At 53.8% G+C, this 19,454-nt stretch overlaps 1 protein-coding gene across 3 annotated transcripts in view; it reads right to left on the reverse strand.

Moving 5' to 3' along the window:
• Positions 1 to 19,139, reverse strand: part of TTC7B (tetratricopeptide repeat domain 7B) — a 186,495-nt gene extending 167,356 nt beyond the window's left edge. For 2 of the 3 annotated variants that reach the window (XM_081136223.1, XM_081136222.1), the window contains exon 1: positions 18,885 to 19,059. In XM_081136223.1, the coding sequence (XP_080992349.1) occupies positions 18,885 to 19,005 (121 nt within the window). In that variant the 5' untranslated portion in view covers positions 19,006 to 19,059. Of the gene's footprint in view, positions 1 to 18,884 lie in introns of all 3 variants that reach the window. The other variant, XM_081136224.1, reaches the window with a different exon arrangement.
• Positions 19,140 to 19,454: the final 315 nt, after the last annotated feature.

Raw genomic sequence — 19,454 nt, forward strand, 5'->3', positions numbered from 1 at the left:
ACCTACTGACACCCATCCTCACGTTCATCGGTTTCTAAACAGACTCCACACAACCCATCTGAGGGCTTTGGTAGAACCTCTCACTCTTCACCTCTCCTGCTTCATTGGTTTTACATCCCAGGCTTGCAAACATGTTTATTTCAATGAAGAGCTGCACAGTTAAAGAGGAGTGTAAAAACCACTACCACGGGACTTCCATACTTTTAGTTAATTCATCTCCTTGCCCTGGGGGAATGCACCAGAGTCTTGCTGCTGAAGTGCGGAGAGAGCCCAGCTCTAGCAGAACAACCACAGGACCCTGGGAAGGCTTCAGCTGAGAGGAAGGGGCTTTCATCAGAATCAGGAGACACAGTCCCTTTCCTCATGGAGGTTCCGGGCCTTCCGAGCCATTGAACACCATGCAGGATCTAATGAAGATGCATGTGGTCCTGGATGGGTGCAGGCAAAGGAGACAAGGCCTCCTCAGAGAATGGGACAGGGGTGTGTTTAAAGGTGGAAATGTGGGGAAAGGCATTCCAGGCAGAAGGAACAGAATATGCAAAGGCATGGCAGAGCCTAGTTGTTGGGGGACCCAAAGTGGTTTGTTAGAGTTGAAACATGAAGGGCACAGAGAGGAAGAGAGATGGTCATGGGAGTTCCCTGCCAGGTGGGCGAGGACCAGCTCCTCCGGAAGGAGCTGCAGGCTCCGAGCAAAGAGCTTACAGTCCAACTTGAAATTCAACATGGCAGCTACAAAACCATTTTTGAAGTTGTTGGGTTTTTGTTTTTTTTTAATTTCTAGGCTCCAATTAATCTCTCAAGCAAATTGTGTTTTCTTTGTTCCCCCTGAAAAAGGTGACTTCCCTGCCACTCAGTCTCCCAACCAGGAGGGCGGAAATCTTAAACACTTTGAGGGGCGCATGCAAGAGCAACTACAGAGGCTGCGAGGCTCAGTCCTAACGCTGGAGGAGGCCTGGCAGCCTGGACAGGCACTGGCTGCAGGGGTCAAGGACCTCACGCGTCCCATGCAGAATCCACCAGCAACAAAAGAAAGGGGTGTCGCCTAACCAGCTGTCATTGCCCAATAGTGTGCCAGCTACATGCTAGGACAGTGAGACACAAGGGGGAAAGGCACCTCAGGACGTATAAGAAAATTAATTTCAGGTGGATTAAAGAGTTAAATACAAAATAAAAGAGGATCGTAATGTTAAAAATAGACTTTTGCTTCCAGCCACAGATCAAATTTAATCCCCCGCTGGAAACAACCACAAAAACATAACAGAATATATATTTTTTTTAAATAATTTTTTTAAATGTGTTTTTATTGATTGATTTCAGAGAGAGGAAGGAAGAGGGAGAGAGAGAGAGAGAAACATCAATGATGGGAGTATGATTGGTCGGCTGCCTCCTGCACGCCCCCTGCTGGAGATGAAGCCCAAAACCCCAGTGTGTGCCCTGGCCAGGAATTGAACCATGACCTCCAGGTTCATGGGTTGATGCCAAACCACTGAGCCACACCGGCCAGGTATAACAGAATATATTTTTAAATAAAAACAATTTTCAAGACACTGGACATCAGGCAAAGGAGGAAAGTGATCCCTGAGAACTGGGTAACAAACAAGGTCAGCCCTAAGATTGCCTTGAGAGTTCTGGCTGCAACAGGGCCAACGGGACACTTACAGCAGAACTGGGCCTCATGAAAGCCTTCGATCTCAGTATCTTCCTCTTCCTCCTGCTCACACTCCCCAGGCAGAGGAGGGCACAGCTGGGCATCCCACAGCTGCAGGCAGAGCTGCAGGGCTGCAAAGTGGGGCCAGGATGTACCTTCCGGGATGGAGAAGCCTAGTAGTACAATGTGGGGGAAAGAGCTCCGGCCTCAAGCAGCCCTAGGCTTGAATCCCAGCTCCTTTGCTTACTAGCTGTGTGGCACTGGGCAAGTTACTTAACCCCTCTGAGCCTTAGTTTCCTCACCCAGCTACCTGAAGATTGGAGGTAGTATCTGTAATGCATATAGTACAAAGCAGGTGCTGAATAAAGGTCAGTTTCTATTACTGTTATTTTCATTCATCTAGGACTTACTATTTCCTAGAATGATTATGTCGGACCTAGTGGGCCGAGAAAGCCCTATCAGACACGATCCCTGTGCTCAAGAGGCCTCCTAGGGGGGCATGAATGCTGTGCTACATTCATGATGAGCCAGGCCATACTGAGCTCTTGCTAAATGCCACGCAGTGTGCCCAGCAGTTTCCTCATCCTGCCAGTCATCCAAACGCCAGGATGTTGATACCATCATCTCCATCTCACAGGCAGGGAACCAGGCACGAGAGGAGCAACATGCCCAGGTCAGAGCCAGTCTGTGCTGGAGCTGGGATTTGAACCTGGGCAGCCTTCCTGCACTGTCTCCTCCACCTGCCAGGCACAAACTATCAGGGGAGGGAGCCCAGTTTCCCTCCCAACCAGCCATGTGGCTTTCGCCAAGCAGCTTAACCTTTCTGCTGTGGGGCCAGACAGGCAGTTTCTAAGACCCTCTCCTGCTCCACCTGCTAGGATTCTCGGGTGACCAGAGTGAGGAGGGGCTCAGGGGCGCCCAGTGCTGGTTTCACCCTTCCCAGGAATATTTTGGGGTGTTAACTGAGGCTGCAGAAACCAGCTCCCCAGTGAATTACAGCGAGGTAAAGCCTGAAATTGAATAGAGACCACGCCTGAGAACAACATGGGACTCAGCCCCCAGGGGAGGCCTCTGGTCCCCTGGTTCACCTCCCAACAGACAATCCCCAATCCCGTGCACCTGGTAGCTGGCACAGTTCAATGCCCAGGCGGCCTCAGCCTCCCTGATCACCCCAGGGAAGGAGGGGTTGTGGTCTTTGCCACTTGAGGTGACTGCCCCTTCCTCACAGCCCTCGCCCTGGTGTGATAAGCAGCTGACACACAGATTTGATCAGATGATGGAGAAAAAACTTAGGGTTTCTACTTTATTCCAGGGAGTACTTGATACCAATACAAAAAAATCTCCACGACTCGGTTTATATGTCAATAGAGAAGCATTTAGGGCTATTCAAACTATTCCTGCTGGGGCTCCGATCCAAGAGGAAAAGACAAAACCCTATTCAAGTAGGAACTGGTTCTCCAGCGTCCCCTTTGTTACCCGGCAAAGACAGCCAGGTTCTCCATTTCTTAGTCTCAGTGTGACCTCGGTGAATTTCATCCCCTCATTTTTTGGCTTCTTGTAAGTCACAGGTAACTTAACATTTGTAGTGCTGGTTATCCCCCTGCCCATCAGAGTGTTGGCAGAAACAGACACTGTCGGGTGGTGTAGGCAGGAGTATAAATTAGTATGAGATTAGCTGCTCTACAGAGCAACTTAGTGACGTTTACAAAACGATTAATGTACCGGTACCATCTTACCCAGAAATTCCAGTTTTAGCAGCTTATCCCACAGGTACGTGCTCTTCGAAGCACAAAGATGGACAGATAGGGATGTTGACTACACGTGGCCCTCCTGGTACCAGCAGAGGACAGAAATAACAGGACCTGTTAAATGGATACAGTGCCCCCCATGCGATGGGACATAGTGTGTCCATGAAATAAAGGAACAGATCTGAATACGAGTCCGTGGTGGCCGGATTGGACTCATGGCCCCAGGTCTTCAGGCTTCCCTGCATCCACATGCTTTGTGGCCCCGTGCATGGATCCTGGGCACGGCCACATCACTTGCTCTGATCACCGGACGGGGCAAATCTGACGCACACAGTGCTTGGCAAAGGGCTCACCCGCTTCTGCTTGCCCCTTGCTTGTCTGCAGCTGCCACGAGCACACGCTCGGGCTGGCCTGGGGCAGGGGGCCTGAAAGGGCAGGTGAGAAGCCCAGCCGAGGGCGGCAGTGTTACTGAGCCGACCCATAGCTGGCCGCGGACAAGCAACCCCTGGCAAGCCCGGAATCGTGAAAAACAACAACACGTGGCTGTTTTGAGGCACTAAGTTTTGGGATGGTTTGTTACACAGCAGTAGACAACAACTTCAAAGAGAAGGAGACACAAACTAGGGCGTACGGTTTATCATTATTGTGTGTAAAAAACAAAACCAACAGCAAACTTTCTTATAAGTGCACAGGTATACAGCATATTTCTAGAAGGACCCCAGGAAAGTCCTAAGAGTGGTCGTTTCTGTGGGAGGGAGGAAAGGACACCGAGATAGTGCAGGAGGCAGTTACTTTTCACTGCATACCTTTTATAGCGTTTGAGCATTACTACCTCAGACATTCGTCACCTACACAGAACCACCAGGTGATTTAAAAAGAAAGAGGTGGCCGTGTCGCAGTGTGCTCTGACCCCGGAGCAGCTGGGCTGGTCACCCACAGAGTCGTGCACAGGACCTAGTCCACCAAGTGAAGGAGTTTTAAGTCTGTGGTTACTACTGACAGCCCATCTCCCGCTGTCGCTGGGCCACCAGCCTCGCACCCGCACCCCCCCCAGGCCCTCAGCGTCCTTCCCAGGCCAGGGCGATCTGTCTCACCTGAGGGTGCCTGCCTGGGGGTGCTATACCACCCTCCCTCTCCTGCCAGAATCCCAGGCATCTTTGAGATGCATTTCAGGGTCACCTTGGAGGAGCTGTGCCCAGCTCTCCTGGCCTGAGCGATCTGCGTTCCTCACTGCACTTCGCACAGTCACGCATCAGCCAGCATTCATTTGTACCTGCGAGCTCCGGGGACTTGGAGCAGTGACTGAGACAGAGGAGGTCTCTGTCCTCATGGAGCTTATATTCCTAGACAGGTGAGACAAAGAGACAAACCAGGAAAAGGGCAGACAGTGGTCAGAGATGTGCAGGGAACTAACACATGACAGGGAGTGACTGAGTGGCTACTGGACATGGGGTGGGCCGATCAGGGAGAGTCTCCAAGGAGACACGGATGTCGAGATGGAGTTGGCCGTGCAAATGGCTGAGGGAAGAGCATTGTCTCAGCGCAGGGAGGGCCCTGGGGTGGGAACACAGCTGGTGTGTTCCAGGAACAGCAAGAAGGAGCAGAGGGAGCCGGCGGGGTGAGGCAGTCAGAGGCGGGTGGGGGCAGACGGGGACATTCCCCTAGACCGTGGTGAGTGTGCCATCGTTCTAAGTGCAACTGCAAGTCTTTCGGGGGGGGGGGCTGATAAGCTTGGGGATGAAATGATCTGATTTGGGTTTTGAAAAGCTCCCTGTCTGTTGTGTGGAGAATGAACTCAGAGTTGGAGCCAGACGGAGGCAACAGCAGACGCGGTTAGGTTACTGCAGTGGTGGTGAGAGGTGACAGAACTTAGAGGGGTGAGAGGTGAGAAATGGTGTATGAAGGGAGAAAAGGGCTGAGTGGGGACAGTTTGGAGGTAAAATAAACAAGACTTACTAATGGACTGGATTGAAGGTACAGTCACAGAGTTAGACACCCCCCCCACACACACACAAAGATATCTAAGTCCCAGTGGCTGGAACCTGTGAATATGTCACCTTACATGGCAAAAGGGACTTTACAGATATAATTAAGTTAAGGATCTTGAGGTGGCAGGATTATCTGGGTGGGCACACTGGGTCCTTAGAAGAGGGAAGTAGGAGGGCAGAGTCAGAGAGGAGACGAGGCAAAGGACACAGGAGCAGTCACGGAGGGAGACTGGAGGAAGCTACGCTGCCTGCTTTACAGATGGAGGAGGGGCCACGAGCCAAGGTATGTGGGCAGCCCGCGGGGCCTGAAAGGGCCGGACAGAGTCCTCCCAGGGCCTCCAGGAGGAACATAGCCCTGCTCACACCTGATTTTAGCCCAGTGAGACCTATCTCCAACTTTGACCTTCAGAACTATAAGAAGACAAATTTGCATCGTCTTAAACCAATACATTTGTGAAGAGGCAACAGGAAACTGATGCACTAGGGATGGGGAAAGGAGAGGAATGAAAGGGAAGTCTAGATTTCAGGGTGCACGATGGGGGGGCCAGTGGGGCCATTTTGCCGTTTACCGGGGTAAGGAGGAACGAACCAGGAATTCTGTTTTGACCAAGTTAAACGACATTCAATATCCAAGTACAGAAATCAAGTCGGTGGATGGAGATCCGTCCAGATCAAAGCTGGAGGAGACTGAGTGGGAAGTCCAAGGAAGAGACAACCAGGACAGTGTCTGTTACAGAACAGAGATTAAGAAGTTTCCAGAAAGAGGGAGAGTCAAATGGGTTAAAAGCAACTGGAATATCAAGGAAGCGAAGGGAAAAAGCAACCATTAGATTTGGCAACATGGAAGGAACATCAGAGGGCGGACTTGGCATCTGAAGTCTCAGGGATGTGCAAGGGATACAAGCCCAACAAGCACAGGCTGTGGACGTGACAAGTCTCTGAAGGGGCCTTGCTGAAAACGACCAGAGAGATGGGGGGCGGTGAGAGAGCAATGTGAGGTTAATGAAGGTTTTAACAGGAAAGTCCAGGGGCTCTGGTATCCTGCAGGGAGAGGTCCAGGAGAGAGCCAGAGGCAGAGGCCTGACCCCGGAGAGAGGAGATGCTGCAGCAGTGAAGTCCTGACAAGGCGAGAATGGGGGGATTCTGGGCAAAGGTGAAGAAGAGGCTGTTGCCCTTCAAAAGGAACTGAAACCTCCAGGCAGTGAGCGGAGGAAAGCGGTCGACTCTGGTCGGAAACGAGCGCATTTCCTAATTGTTTCTATTTCCTCGATAAAGAATGCGGCGGGGTCATGAGCGAGGAGGGAGAGGGTGCATCCACAGGATGTAAGAGGCCTACGAAGAGAAGACCATCTGAAATGGACATTCTGGAAAGTGGGTATCCAGAGAGACTGGAAGAGTGGCAGTGCCTTTGAGGTCACTGGTCGCCACGTGTGAGTGGCCAGCAAGGCCGAGGGCTTCCCTCGGGCAGCGTACAGCTGGGAGGCAGAACTGGATTTAACTGGGGTCCCGGCTCCGACAAGCAGCAGGATGGAGAAGGGAAGGGCACATACCACAACTAGAAAATACTGATTAGTTGTCCCCATACCTGTTTTAAAATGTAAGTCATATCATGCATGTCACCCCTCCCCTTAAAACCCCCCAGTGGCTCCCATCTCACCCAAAGTGAAAGCCAAATCCTTGTGACTGATCACCCTGGCTCTCTGACCCCCATCCTCTCGCTCGCACGTTCATGCTCTACCTCGACTGCTCAGCACATGGCAGGTGTTCCATACATATTTCTGAAACGAATCAATAGGTATGTCTCCCCTTCGTGGACAGGACCCAACCAAATACCTTAATCTTTGCAGACTCAGGCCCTCCCTGGGGTTCCTGGCACGTGGTGGTGGCTTCATTGCTGACCAAAGCCCAGGCCTCGGCATTTCTGCCTCGGGGCCCATTGTTCCCCCTCCACCATCTTTGTTTAAATTGTGGCCCAGTTCAGAGGGCCTGGCCTGGCCACTTGGAATTCTTTTTTTTTTTTTCTTGACTGAAAGGCAAAGATGGCAAAAGTCAAAGATGAAAGAGTTCAAAACAAGTTGGCAGAAATGATATTTTGAGAAAGTCTTGGTAGTTGGAGTCCAGGCTTCATGCCAAAGCCTCCTCCCCATGTCCATACATAATGCAGACGCTGGAAGGCTGGGACGGGAGAGTGAAATATGGGACAGAAGACAGTAATTCTGCGCTGGCGACAGACAGACAGACAGACACACACACACACACACTCACACTTCCCCTGGAGAAACCTAGCTTAAGAAAAGAAAATGTAACTGGAAAGTCATTAGCTTGCAGTTGGTTTGGCCTGTCCCCAGACCTCAGAAGGCAGGAAGTGACTCTAACAGGGCAGGGGGCATGTTATCAGGCCAACCCAGGAGGCTTGGAAACGGCTCCTTCCGGAAGCCAGCTCCACACAGACAAGTTAAATGCACACCCAACTGGCAACAAGCATTTATTGAAAATTCAAAGCCCTAATCCAGTCCCTGTCCTCCAGAGGAATGGTCTGAGGGACATAGGTACCACCAAGGCCTGTGCAAAGACCCCACCAGGTGCACTCAGAAGGATGTCAGAAGCAAAATGAGGTCTGAGCTGGGCCTGAAGAATTTCTCCAAGTGAGAGTCCAGGCAGAAGGGAGACTGGACACAACTGCTGTGTGTGGTGGGGCAGGGGCAGGGAGAAGGCTACCGTGGGGAGTGGGGCAGCTGCAAAAGGCTCTGGGAGACCTACTTTCCCAGGCCTCCAGGCCCAAGACTCAGTGGAGAGCTGACTATCCTTGGCCTGGGGGGCCAGGGAAAGAAAAGTGGCATTTACTGCAGGTCCATGGGCTTGGCACCCCGCCAGCATCCCCTCACTGGCTGGGCACTCCTACAAAGTTGGCTAACATGCAAGAAAACACTGCTTCTTGTTAGGCGTGGACCCTGCAAAGGCCAGAGACAGCAGGTCCTCTAGTGAGCCAGGGCTCACAGCAAAGAGGCCGAGCCAGCTATATTTGAGGAGAGAAGAGAGACAAGGAAAGGCAGTGGAGGGGACCCGGAACCCCGCCCTGGGAAGGGCCACTCAGCAAGTGTCCACCCTACAGTTGCGCAAGAGACAGGATAAGAAGGTCACAGGCAGTCAATCAGCCCAAAGAGCAATCCATCAGCCAGTATTCACCCAGAGCCCCAGCAGGCAGGGCCATGGACAATCACCCTCAGGACAATACCTAGACTCTTAGATGTGGGACCATGCCCTGGATGGGCACTCCCTCCATGGGCCTCCATAGCCCTGTCCTTCTGCCACTCCAGCCCTGACCACATGTATGCCAAGTCTCTATGTACTAGACTTGAGCACAAGGATGGTCTTAGTGATCTGTACCTTCCCAGTCCTCAGGATGGGGCTGGCACACAGTAGGTGCTTGTAGGTGTTTGATGAGGGAATGAATCCAACTCAACTCCTCAAGGGCAGAAGCCAAGCTGTTCATTTAACAATTACTTGAGTACCCACTGTGTGCCAAACATGTTACTGGTGCTTGAGATTTAACAATGAACAGAAGAGTAAAAACATCCCTCCCTCATGGGGCTGACAGCCCAGTGGTCTCAGTCACTGTGTATCCTCACTACATACCACCGCACCCCCACACCCTATCGCCGGCTCTCTAAGGAGCTGAATGAATGGCTGGAAGAGGCCGCCAGGGGAGTCTGTCAGGCCTGGGTTGAAGCCCTAGTTGTGCATTTACTGGTTCTGTGGCCCAGCTAATACCGTGTCATCAGCTTCAGGCCTCAGTCACAGTTCAGTGACAGGAACCCCACCCCCACCCCAATACACCATTGCTGCCCTTCTTATTGTTATCATGCCCGCTTCCTCTCTCCCTGTAAAGAGCTGGGTATCTGGTCCCGCCGTCCACACACAATACTCCTGATTCAGGGCCACTTCTGATAACGCCGGTGCTGGAAACTGCATTATCTCACTCACTCCTCAAAACAGCCTTTGAGATAGAGTGGGGCTCAGATAGGACAAGTAACTCACCCAAGGCCAGACAGCAGTCAGTGGCAGACCAGGGATCAAACCGGGTCCAACATGGCCAAGTCCACTGCCTTCTCCTGCACCAGGGTTTCTTTCCCCTCTGCTAAAATACCTGCATCTGCCTAACAGGGTGAGCTGCCGTCCTGCTGTCCAGGACTGAGGGCATCCCTGGGATGCAGGACTTTCTTTCAGTGTTAAAACCAGGTAAGTCTCAGGCCAACTAGGATGTCACTCACCCTAAAGCCACACTCTGCCCAAGCTCCTCCTCCTGGCTCTCTGCCAGGCCTTACCCATTGCCACACAAGCCCACCCTGCCCTCAGCCCCCTGTAACCCAGGAGCACCTTGCAGCCTTGTAAGTGATGTTGCCATTGTTCCCCTCGAGCTGAGGGTGACACACTGTCCCACCCCTCGGACAATCATGGCCAAAGAGGTGGTGCCAGGAGTCCCATGGTCCCATGGTCCTGGGACTCCTGGCACCATAATGAGCTGGTTGCTAGTTAACAATCCTGCTTCCTGAACTCAACCCCACCAAGACCTCCTTAAGCAGAAGCTCAGGCCTAGCCTGGGAATCTGAGTTGCTGAGCAGCCCCCGGGCGACTCAGCTGCCCAAAGGTAGAATGACTGCCCTGGGCTGTAAGCTTCCCATGGCAGGTGACCTGTTCATTCTATTTCTTTGGGTGCAGGGCCCCTCTCACAGGAGATGCTCATTAAATGCTAAGGATTGAGGTTCAGGGCAGGGGCTCCCAGACCTGCCTGATCACACAAATCACCCGAGGCTCAATTTAAAAATGCAGTTTTCCAGCCCCCATTTGGGACCCAGGGAATCACCACTCAGGAGGAGAGGTCTGTGAATCCATAATGTCCAGGCTCCCTAAGGCCAGCGCTACTCACAGCATGTCCACGGACCAGCAGCATCACATCACCCGCCCCAGACCTGCTGCATCTAGAAGTGGGGCAATCTGGGTTTCAACAAGCCAGCTTGGTGATTCTGGGATCTAGCAAGTTTAGAAAAACATCAGTGAAATAGAAAGCATGATGGAACTAGGGGCAGAAGGGGGCGAGAATCCAGCTCAGTGACCATCTCCAAGCCTCAGCCCACCCCGTTCCTCATGCGGTTGCTGTGATGAGTGACTGGGATCCATGTAAAAGTTCATGCCCAGAATCCAGCTCACAGCAGGAGCTCAAGAAATGCTTATTCATTCTTCTTCTGACTGAACTATTTTAACACTGTGAAGTCAGGAAAACTAAGGTTTCGGGGGATCAAGTGATGTGCACAAGGGCACTCGGAGGAGAAATGCCTGGGGATTCCGACTCCAGGTCTGGCAGGCCTCTGCAAGGACCAAAACTATCTGCTCTGTCTAGTTCTGGCACCTCCACCAACGCCGCACTTGACGATCAGGGACCGACACACCCGGAGGGCGCGGGGGCTGCGGCCACTCCGTTAGGCTTCCTGTGGCTGTGGCTTCTCTTTCTATTTCATGTGGCACCAGGCTAAGCCATCTGCCAAGCACTGCTCGTTCCTGTCCTGGTGGCTAATGGGGATGGTGTTGAGACGACTCAGAAAAACCTCTTCCCCCTTTCTGGCTTCTCAGATGGGAAACACTGGCTTTCACACCAGCCAGAGGCCTGCAGCCCTGCAGCGGCTGCCAAGCCTGACGTCACCCAGAGGGGCAGGCAGCCACCCACGCGGTCAGGGTCAATCAGAGCAAAGGCCGTCCCTGAGGGCGTGCCCAGGGCGAAGCCGCAGGTGCTCCGGGTATGTAAAGAGGGTGCTGCTTAGAGTGACTTCAGCAGCCAGGGACTGCCGAAGACCTGACCGATGTGGCTTCAGCAGGAAAAATTTACTCTCTCCCAGGGATCCAGGGAAGGTCAGCCGTGTAGTGGGGGGCACGCTCCTCTTGTCTCTGTGCTTCCACTCTCTGCGGGGCAGCCTCGCTCACCCCGGGCCGGGTGCCTTCAAGATGCCTGCAGCTCCGGGCCTCAAAACCACGAAGTTTCCAGGGGAAAAAGAGGGGCCATTCTCCTTCCCTCTTTTTTTGTTTTGTTTTGTTTGAATTTTCTTGCCATGTGCATTTTTTTTTTTAATATTTCTTTATTGATCTCCGAGAAAGGAAGGGAGAGGGAGAGAGAGAAACATCAATGATGAGAGAGTCATTGATCAGCTGCCCCCGCACACCCCCGACTGGGGATCGAGCCCGCAAACCCGGCATGTGCCCTGACCAGGAATCGAGCCCCCATCACCTGGATCCTAGGTGGACGCTCAACCGCTGAGCCCGCCCCGCCGGGCTCCTTCCCTCTCAAGCATGTAGGTGGCACTCCCCAGCATGAGAAAAATCTTTCCTAGAGGCCCCTCCCACAGCAAATGTCCCTGATGCCTCATTGGCTAAACTACGTCACATGCTCATGCCTCAACCAATCCCTGGCAAGGGGGTTGGCCCATTGGGGCCAGGGCCCACCTCCAGTGAAGCAGAAGGCACATGGCACGCGGCGGGCTGGGCCTTGAACGACCTCCAGCCCCACCGGGAGGGAGGGAGGCTGGAGGTGGAGAATGATGGACCGACAACCCGGGAGCCTCTGGCTGATCGAAACTCACTTATGCCAGCAGCCCCAAAGGTAAACACCAGTCCCCGCGGGACACCACTTCTCGGGCAGAGTCATCACTTGCACTTTGGCTCTCACCCCACTTGCAAGGCCCTCTGCCCGACTTCCTGAGGCCCGTTCCAGCGGCTCCGGCGCCTCCCGGGGAGAGTCTGTGGGCCAGTTCGACACAGCACGCCAAGAACGGCCATGCGCCTAAGGGTCCATCAAAGCAGAGCCACGAACCGGTCCTGCAGAGGCTGACCCCCGAGTGAGGAGAGAGGCACATGCCCGGGGAGGGGAAACAGCCCTGAACTGGGAAATGGGAGGCAACGCCCGCCGCCGGGAGACGCAGCTGGTGTCCACCCGGGGCTTGCTCTGTGCAGGCGGCAGCAGCTAAGCACGTTTAGGTGGTTTGGGTGGTTGTTTTTGTTTCTCATTTGGTGCTTACAACCACCCTACAAGTTTGGCACTATTATTGCAGGTTCACAATCCTTACGCATAATTTCTGAAATCCAGAATTCTATAAAAAACAAAAGCTAGTTTTTGTTGCAGTTAACTGACTGGGAAGCAAAACCTCAACTGAACCAACATGATGCTACTTATAGGCTATTTATCCCTTTGGCAATGACTGTTCATATGTTTTGATGCAGAAATACTGATGTGTTTTATTATGAAGGGCTGCCCCACCCCACTGGGAGTGTCACATAATGTCCAGATTATGTACCATATTCTGAAAATTTCTACATTCCATATATATATAATTAATTTTAGAATAAGAGGGAAGGAGAGGGAGAGTGAGAAAGAAACATCGATGTGAAAGCAAAACATCAATCAGCTGCCTCCTGCATGCCCCCTACCAGGGATGGAGCCCACAACCAGGGCATGTACCTTGATCGGGAATCAAACCAGGGACCTTTCGGTGTATGGGGAGATGCTCAACTAACTGAGCCACCTGGCCAGGGCTGAAAATTTCTGCGTTCTGAAACATATGTGGCCCCAAGGGTTTCAGAAAAGGGATTTTACATGTGTGTCACCACTGTACAAACAGGGTTTCTCAAGGTGAAATTACTCTCCTGGTTAGGAAACCATAGAACCACACTTCAAGCTGAAACAAGCGAAAGCCGCAGCCAGAACTCTGACCCACTCTGTTTGCTTCCGCCACTTGCCGGCTGGTGGCTTTAAGGAAGACACCTCCCTCTCTGGGCCTGTTTTCTCATCTATAAAATGGGGAGGTTGGACTAGACCAGTGGGTTTTCAATGTGTTTTTTAAGCACATCAGCCATTCCTTCAAAGGAAACTTTATGGAAAAGTGTCACTGTTCCAGTGAGTGTGGCCGGTCCCCCCAGCCACCAGGACCCAAGAGCATGCTCCCAGAGGGGTTCCTCCACAGCACAGTTTGAAAACTGCTATGCAATGTGACCTGTCTGGTCCATCTGGTTCTAACAATGTGTGGATGTCTTCTTTGAGGCAAACAACCTTTTCTGTGAAGGAAGGACAGCTGGGAGGGATCTGAAGCAGACCTTGACAGAAGGGTAGCTTCAGACCTGCAGAGAGGCCTCCAGAGCCGAACAGCATGAGCGCAGGTGGAAATACAATACACAAGGTGAGAGAGGATCCAGGAGGCCCTACCCGCCAAGGTGAAGGGAGGACATGCTGGAAAGGATGTGCTGGAAAGGCTGGCTGATCAAGGGAATGAATGTCAGAAATCCTCCCTCCCCATCCAGAGCCTAAAATTCCTCCAAACAGGAGGCCAGGTGAAACTCTGAGCAGTCCCAGCCCCACTGTGTGTAGCCACAAGGTCACGGTCCTTCTGTCCTGACTGCAGTGACCATGAGCTCCAATGCCTGAGGGCCATCCGTGTGTTACTGTCGTATTAGTGAATGTTTCGAATCCAAAAATCAGGACATATGGTCTGCCACAAGAGCATGTCCTTCAGAGGACAACAGGACAGAGACCTGAAAGCAGCATAGGAAGGCCAGGATGGGTCACTGAGGTCCTGGTGTCCTTCCCTACTATCTGAGGGCAGTGTGACTCCCTGGAGACTGCTGTACCCCAGAAGTGTCTAAATAAGTCATTCTAAACAACAGTGCCACCTTCTCACCCCACAGCAGACTCTCAGTTAAACCTCAGCCTTGTTTCCAAAGGACACCCTGGGACTGATCCACCATTAACTGCCCCTTCTTTGGAAGGCTCCAGAGGCCTGAGTGAGCCCAGGGAGCGGTCCAGGAGCCCAGCCCACCTCCAGAACGGGAAGCCAGGGGGCTGACGGCAATAATACCATCAGGAATACCAGCTATTGATAATGCAAGAACTTCACTCCCACTCGATGGTCTGAATACATTTTGTAACCAAACTTTGCCCCAGAAATAGTCTTTGTGTCAGGCACCATTTCCCTGCCTACATCACCAACAGGTAATTAAAATTTCTCAAAATCACACCTAATCAGAAGGGTGATGATCCCTGAAAGGAGAAACTACATCTGGGGCCCAACTGTTCTAAGTGAGCTCAATAGCTGAGCTTGTGCCTAAGAAGATTAACAACTGGGGACGGGAGGAGAAGTAGACACTGTCTTGGAAAGGGAGTGGCTGTCCTTTGGGGCTGACACAGGCCTCCAAAATGCATTTCTGTCACTGACATATGCCGGAGTCTTGACCAGGCACAAGCTCAGCTGTGTCGTTTCGAGGTCTCCGACTCTCTTTTTTTCCCAACCACGTGAAATCCAGGCTGTGGCCTGCCTTGCCCAGGGTTCTACTGAGTCAGCTGGAGAGTGAAGAGCAGCATTTTACATGTACCAAGTTTATGTGTGTCATCCCATTTCCTCCTCACAGCCACTTCAATGGGGTGGGTATGATTAATGCTATCTTACCCTATCTTACCAATGGGGAAATGCGGGCTCTGGGAGGTCCTGGCTCAAGGTCACCTGCCAGCTACAGGTAGAGCGTGAATTGAGGAGCATGTGCCAATCACAGAACTTCATCACACAGCAGTGAACCTAGCCACTGGGAGGCTGCAGGGTGACATTCTGGGAAGAGGGGACAGCTGGGGACTGCCCTCTGGAGCCAGGATGTACCTGTGAGCCAGCAAGAAGCTGGTGTGTGGTTCTCCATCTTTATCCCTGACCCCCTCGGGCTGCCACCTCAGCTCCAGGCCAGGGCACCTCAGACCGCCCTGTGCCCACCTTGTTAAGGTGTGGAGTCTGACCCTGTAGGTCTGGGGTGGGGCCTGAGAGTCTGCATTCCTCACATGCTCTCAGAGGATGCCCACTCTGCCAATCCCCAGAGCACACCTCAGGGAGCAAGAGCCCAGACTTGAGTGGCATTTTCTCCCACCCTTCACTTGTGTGATCACTCTCTTGCTGGGACTCACTGGGCCATGGCACATCCCTGCCACAAGCTTTAGTGTTTTGAGATGGAGAGGTGAAAGTGGTGACTATGGTGGCGTATGTATGAGGCAGAAAACGGACTTCTGGACTCTCTTTTCAGTTTGGCATTTGCCTCTTTCTTCCTTAGCCACCTTTAGGCAAAACTGAACCAATTTATCTCAAAGGAGTCAGGCTGGAGCCCCATGCTCTCAAAGTGCCCACTATTTAGCCCTTAGTGGAGAGGGACCGCCACGCTCCCTTCCCATAGAAGCTAAGCTGCTGGGCAGGGGCCGCTGCAAGCAGGAGCACTGAGAGTGAGGGATTCTTCAGCTCGGAACCCTCCCATGGCTCCCATCTCACGCATAGAAAAGCCAAAGCCTTAACCATGACCTAAGAGGCCCCATGTGATCTGGCCCCACCACCCCTCTGCCCTCACCAGGCCTCTGCCCTTGAAGTCCCCTCCCTGGAGCATGCTTCTCTCTCACCTCAGATGCTGCCTTCCCAAGGAAGCCTTCCCAACCACCCTTTTTAAACTCACTGTCCGTGTTCCCCCACCTCCCCACTCCCAAAGCACTTTCCCTCTTCCCCTTTTTATCCTGATAGCATTTCCCACCACCCCATATCCTGTAAATTTCTTTAAAAAAAAAAAAAAAATGTTTTCATTGATTTTAGAGAGAGGATGGGAGAGGGAGAGAGAAACATCAATGATGAGTCATTGATCGGCCGCCTCCTGTACGCCCCCTCCTGGGGATCGAGCCTACAACTGGGCATGTACCTTGACTGGAAATCGAACCATAACCTCCTGGTACATAGGTCCAACCTCAATCACTGAGCCACATAGGCCAGGCTAACATCCTGTAAATGTAACTTAATTATTTTATTTACCTGCCCCCTCCTCCAGCTCCACTATAATGTGGGCTTCCTAAGGGCAGGGATGTTTGTGATTTTTGTCTATTTTGTTCACTGATGCATCCCCAGTGCCTAAAACAGTGGCTAGCACATAGCAAATACTCAGTATTTGTGAAATGAATGAATGAATGAATGAATGGCCTGCCTACTAAGGTGCCAGGTTCTGTGGCTAGCCCTGGGAGTCATTAGCTCCCTTGATCTTCATAACAATCCCTGCAAAGTTAGGCTTTTAATCCCCATTCTAAGGTGGGGAAACTGAGGCTCAGAGTGGCTGCTGCCACGGTAACTGTCTTAGCATGACACACACGCAGTAACTCGCTTTCCTTACTCTAAGCAGCAAATGCTTTTGCTTAAGAATTTTGCCAAATCTGCCGAGAACTTGAGGTCTAGTCTATCCAAGAGGGTCTAAGAGGGAGCTGATGCCCCCAAAGCCAGGAATAAGTTCCACCTCCGGTTCAAGGGAGCTCCTATCACCCAAAGGAAGGGAAGGACCTGCCTTCAAACATGTCTCTGAACCCCAAAGGAGAGCCACAACAATTCTGTTTTTAGTTTATCTTTTCCTTTGATCTTTTTTTTTTAATCTTCCTGAGCAATCTCTTTGACCTTTTCAAGCCTGGGTGACCTTTTGTCATCAATGGCTGCTGCTTACCATGTGGGTTCTGGGGCAGGAATCTCTCATGAGTTTCCCAAAACCAACCTTGCACACAGGCCCACGGATCACAGGGCCCCACACAACTCGCTCCCCGCCAAGACCCATTTCTGACTGCGGCTCAGGCCACAGGGACAAGGCCCTGGAAGGGAGACGAGTCTAGGGGCGTGAAGGTAAGATGGGCGCAGGGCACCCGAAGCCCCTCTACCCTTACTCCAGAGGCCACTGTGCTCTAAGCTGTCCCCCTCCCCTGCCCATCATTCTCAGGTGCATTCACCCATCCGTTTTCTTTAAACCACTTACTATCTGAAGCTCTCCTGTTTATGAATTTGCATATTTGTTCCTTGTCTGTCCCCTCTGAGGGGGGTAAGCGCATGAGGGTAGGAGCTTGGCAGTGCCGTTCACCACTGTCTGTGCCCGGCACAGGTGGGCATGCAGATGTGGCTGAATGGGTCAGTAAAGCAGGAAACAAGCGGCTCTGAAGGAAAAACCCAGGGGCTCACAAGTGAACCCATTTCATCCTGACGTCGGCCTGTCTGAAGGTATTATATGCCCACATAGCTGGGAAACCCAGCTCCAAGGAGGACTGTCCAGTCCCAAGAAGAAACAAGAAAGTGCTGCAGGTAAGGAGAAGCAGAAGGAAGGACAAGCCCGTGAGCCTTGCAGGGAGGATCCGGTCAAGCTGCATGGCGCCCGTGGGACTGCAGGCCCTTCCCTCAACTGCTAACTTAACTGAGACGAATTAAGTTCTCGGGGAAGTTGGCATTTCCACCACGCTGAGCCCAGGTAGGTCTGTGCCTCCTCCATGCCCCTGGCGCGACCATGACACCTGCATTTGCCCAGGAAGAACCTGCCCAAAGCATGATACCACCGTTGACAACATGCAAAACCAAGTCCTTATTTCGAGGCAAGAACACCATAAAAGGCACAGAGAAACCATTCTTGGAGAGGACATATAACATCCCCCTCTATTTCTGGGTAGCCTGAGGCGAGAAGGTTGAAAATAGTGCGGGTGTCCTTCCTTAGAGAAGTGTCCCCCCTTCATTCATTCTTTCACTCATTTGTTCAGCCAACAGGTGCTCGCCCAGCCTGGGAAAGCCAGAGAGGAAATGAGGCACCACCTCTGCCCTCTCACCAGTCCCCGGGTGCCCCTGGTTTTGGCGGGTACTAAAAGACAAGCAGATACCAGCAATACTTGCTTCCAAAACAAATAAGGCCGCGTGGACCTCTGCTCTGAAATGGGCTTTTTGGATGCAATTTAGATTCGATTGGGTGCAAGCACCAATTCAGTCAATGGGGTCATGGACTAACTCCAGGCCCCAGGTGCCTACTCAGTGACTCCCGCTGACCCCTGACCCCTGACCCCTGGCCCCAGGCCCCGCACCCACCCAGCCCCACTTCCCAACATTCTTCAGCCACAGCCCCACCGCTCCCTGCAGTATTCCCCTCCTGACCCCCTGACTCTGTTTCCCCTATCTTCCTAAACCTGACCTGCCTAGGCCCACAGCTGGACATGCTGCCCTCTGAACCCCAGGCCGATCGTCTCAGCCTGCTCCCCCCCCAGCCCCAGCCCGAGCTTCCACCTGGAGCCCCTCGAACGCCATATGTTTACAAACCGTGTTTCCCAGGGGTCTCCGTTCAGAGGCGCTATAAATACATCCTGGCGCCCCGAGTGCACCGCACACACGCCCGGAATCCCGGGTACACTCCCCCCACCACCGCCAACTTCTCAGGCAGCCCCGGCCCCTCGCGGCCCCCCGCCAGGCTGCACAGCAGCGCGACCCCGGGGCGCCAGGCACGAGCCCGCGCCCGCCGGACGCCCCACGCGTGACTCCCAGGGCCCGGGCTCCCAAGGCCCTGGCCCCGGGACAGCCCCGCCGCGCCCCTGCCCGCGCCCCGCGCCCCGCGCCCGGCCCACCGGCCGAGGCCGCGGCGCCCCGCAGCCCCGCGGCGCCCGGCGCCTACCGTTGGCGATGAGCTTGGCGGACAGCTGCTTGACCAGCTCGGGGATCCGCTCCCACTGGCCCTCGGAGCGGCAGCGCTCGATCTCCGTCTCCAGCCGCGAGCCCGCCTTCCTGGAGGCCATCGCGGCCTGGCCGGGCCGCCCGCCGCCCGCAGGCCCCGCAGGCCCCGCCGCCGCCGCCCGGGCGCCCCTCGCCGCCTCCCGCCGCCGCCGCGGGCTCGGGCTCCGGCTCCCGGCTCCCGGCTCCGCGGCGTAACGGGAGCGCCGGCCGGGCGAGGGGCGGGGAGGCGGCGGCGGGCCCCGGGCGGCGCGAGGAGCGGCCCCTGCCGGCCAGGGCCGGAGCCGCAGCGAGGCGGGGGTCGGGCCGCGGGCGGGGCTGGGCCGGGGCGGGCGGGGGCCGGCGCGGGGGTCCAGGGGGCAGCGCCCGTTAGTGGGGCCTGGAGGGGGCGGGGGTCCACACCGAGGTGGGAGGGGAGGGGGGAGGGGAGAGGGAGATGGGGAGGGGAGAGGTGGGGGGAAGGGGAGGGGAGGGGAGGGGAGGGGGTCCACACCGAGGTGGGAGGGGAGGGGGG

This window comes from Miniopterus schreibersii (assembly GCF_964146895.1).
Source record: "Miniopterus schreibersii genome assembly, chromosome: 1".
Classification (NCBI taxonomy): domain Eukaryota; kingdom Metazoa; phylum Chordata; class Mammalia; order Chiroptera; family Miniopteridae; genus Miniopterus; species Miniopterus schreibersii.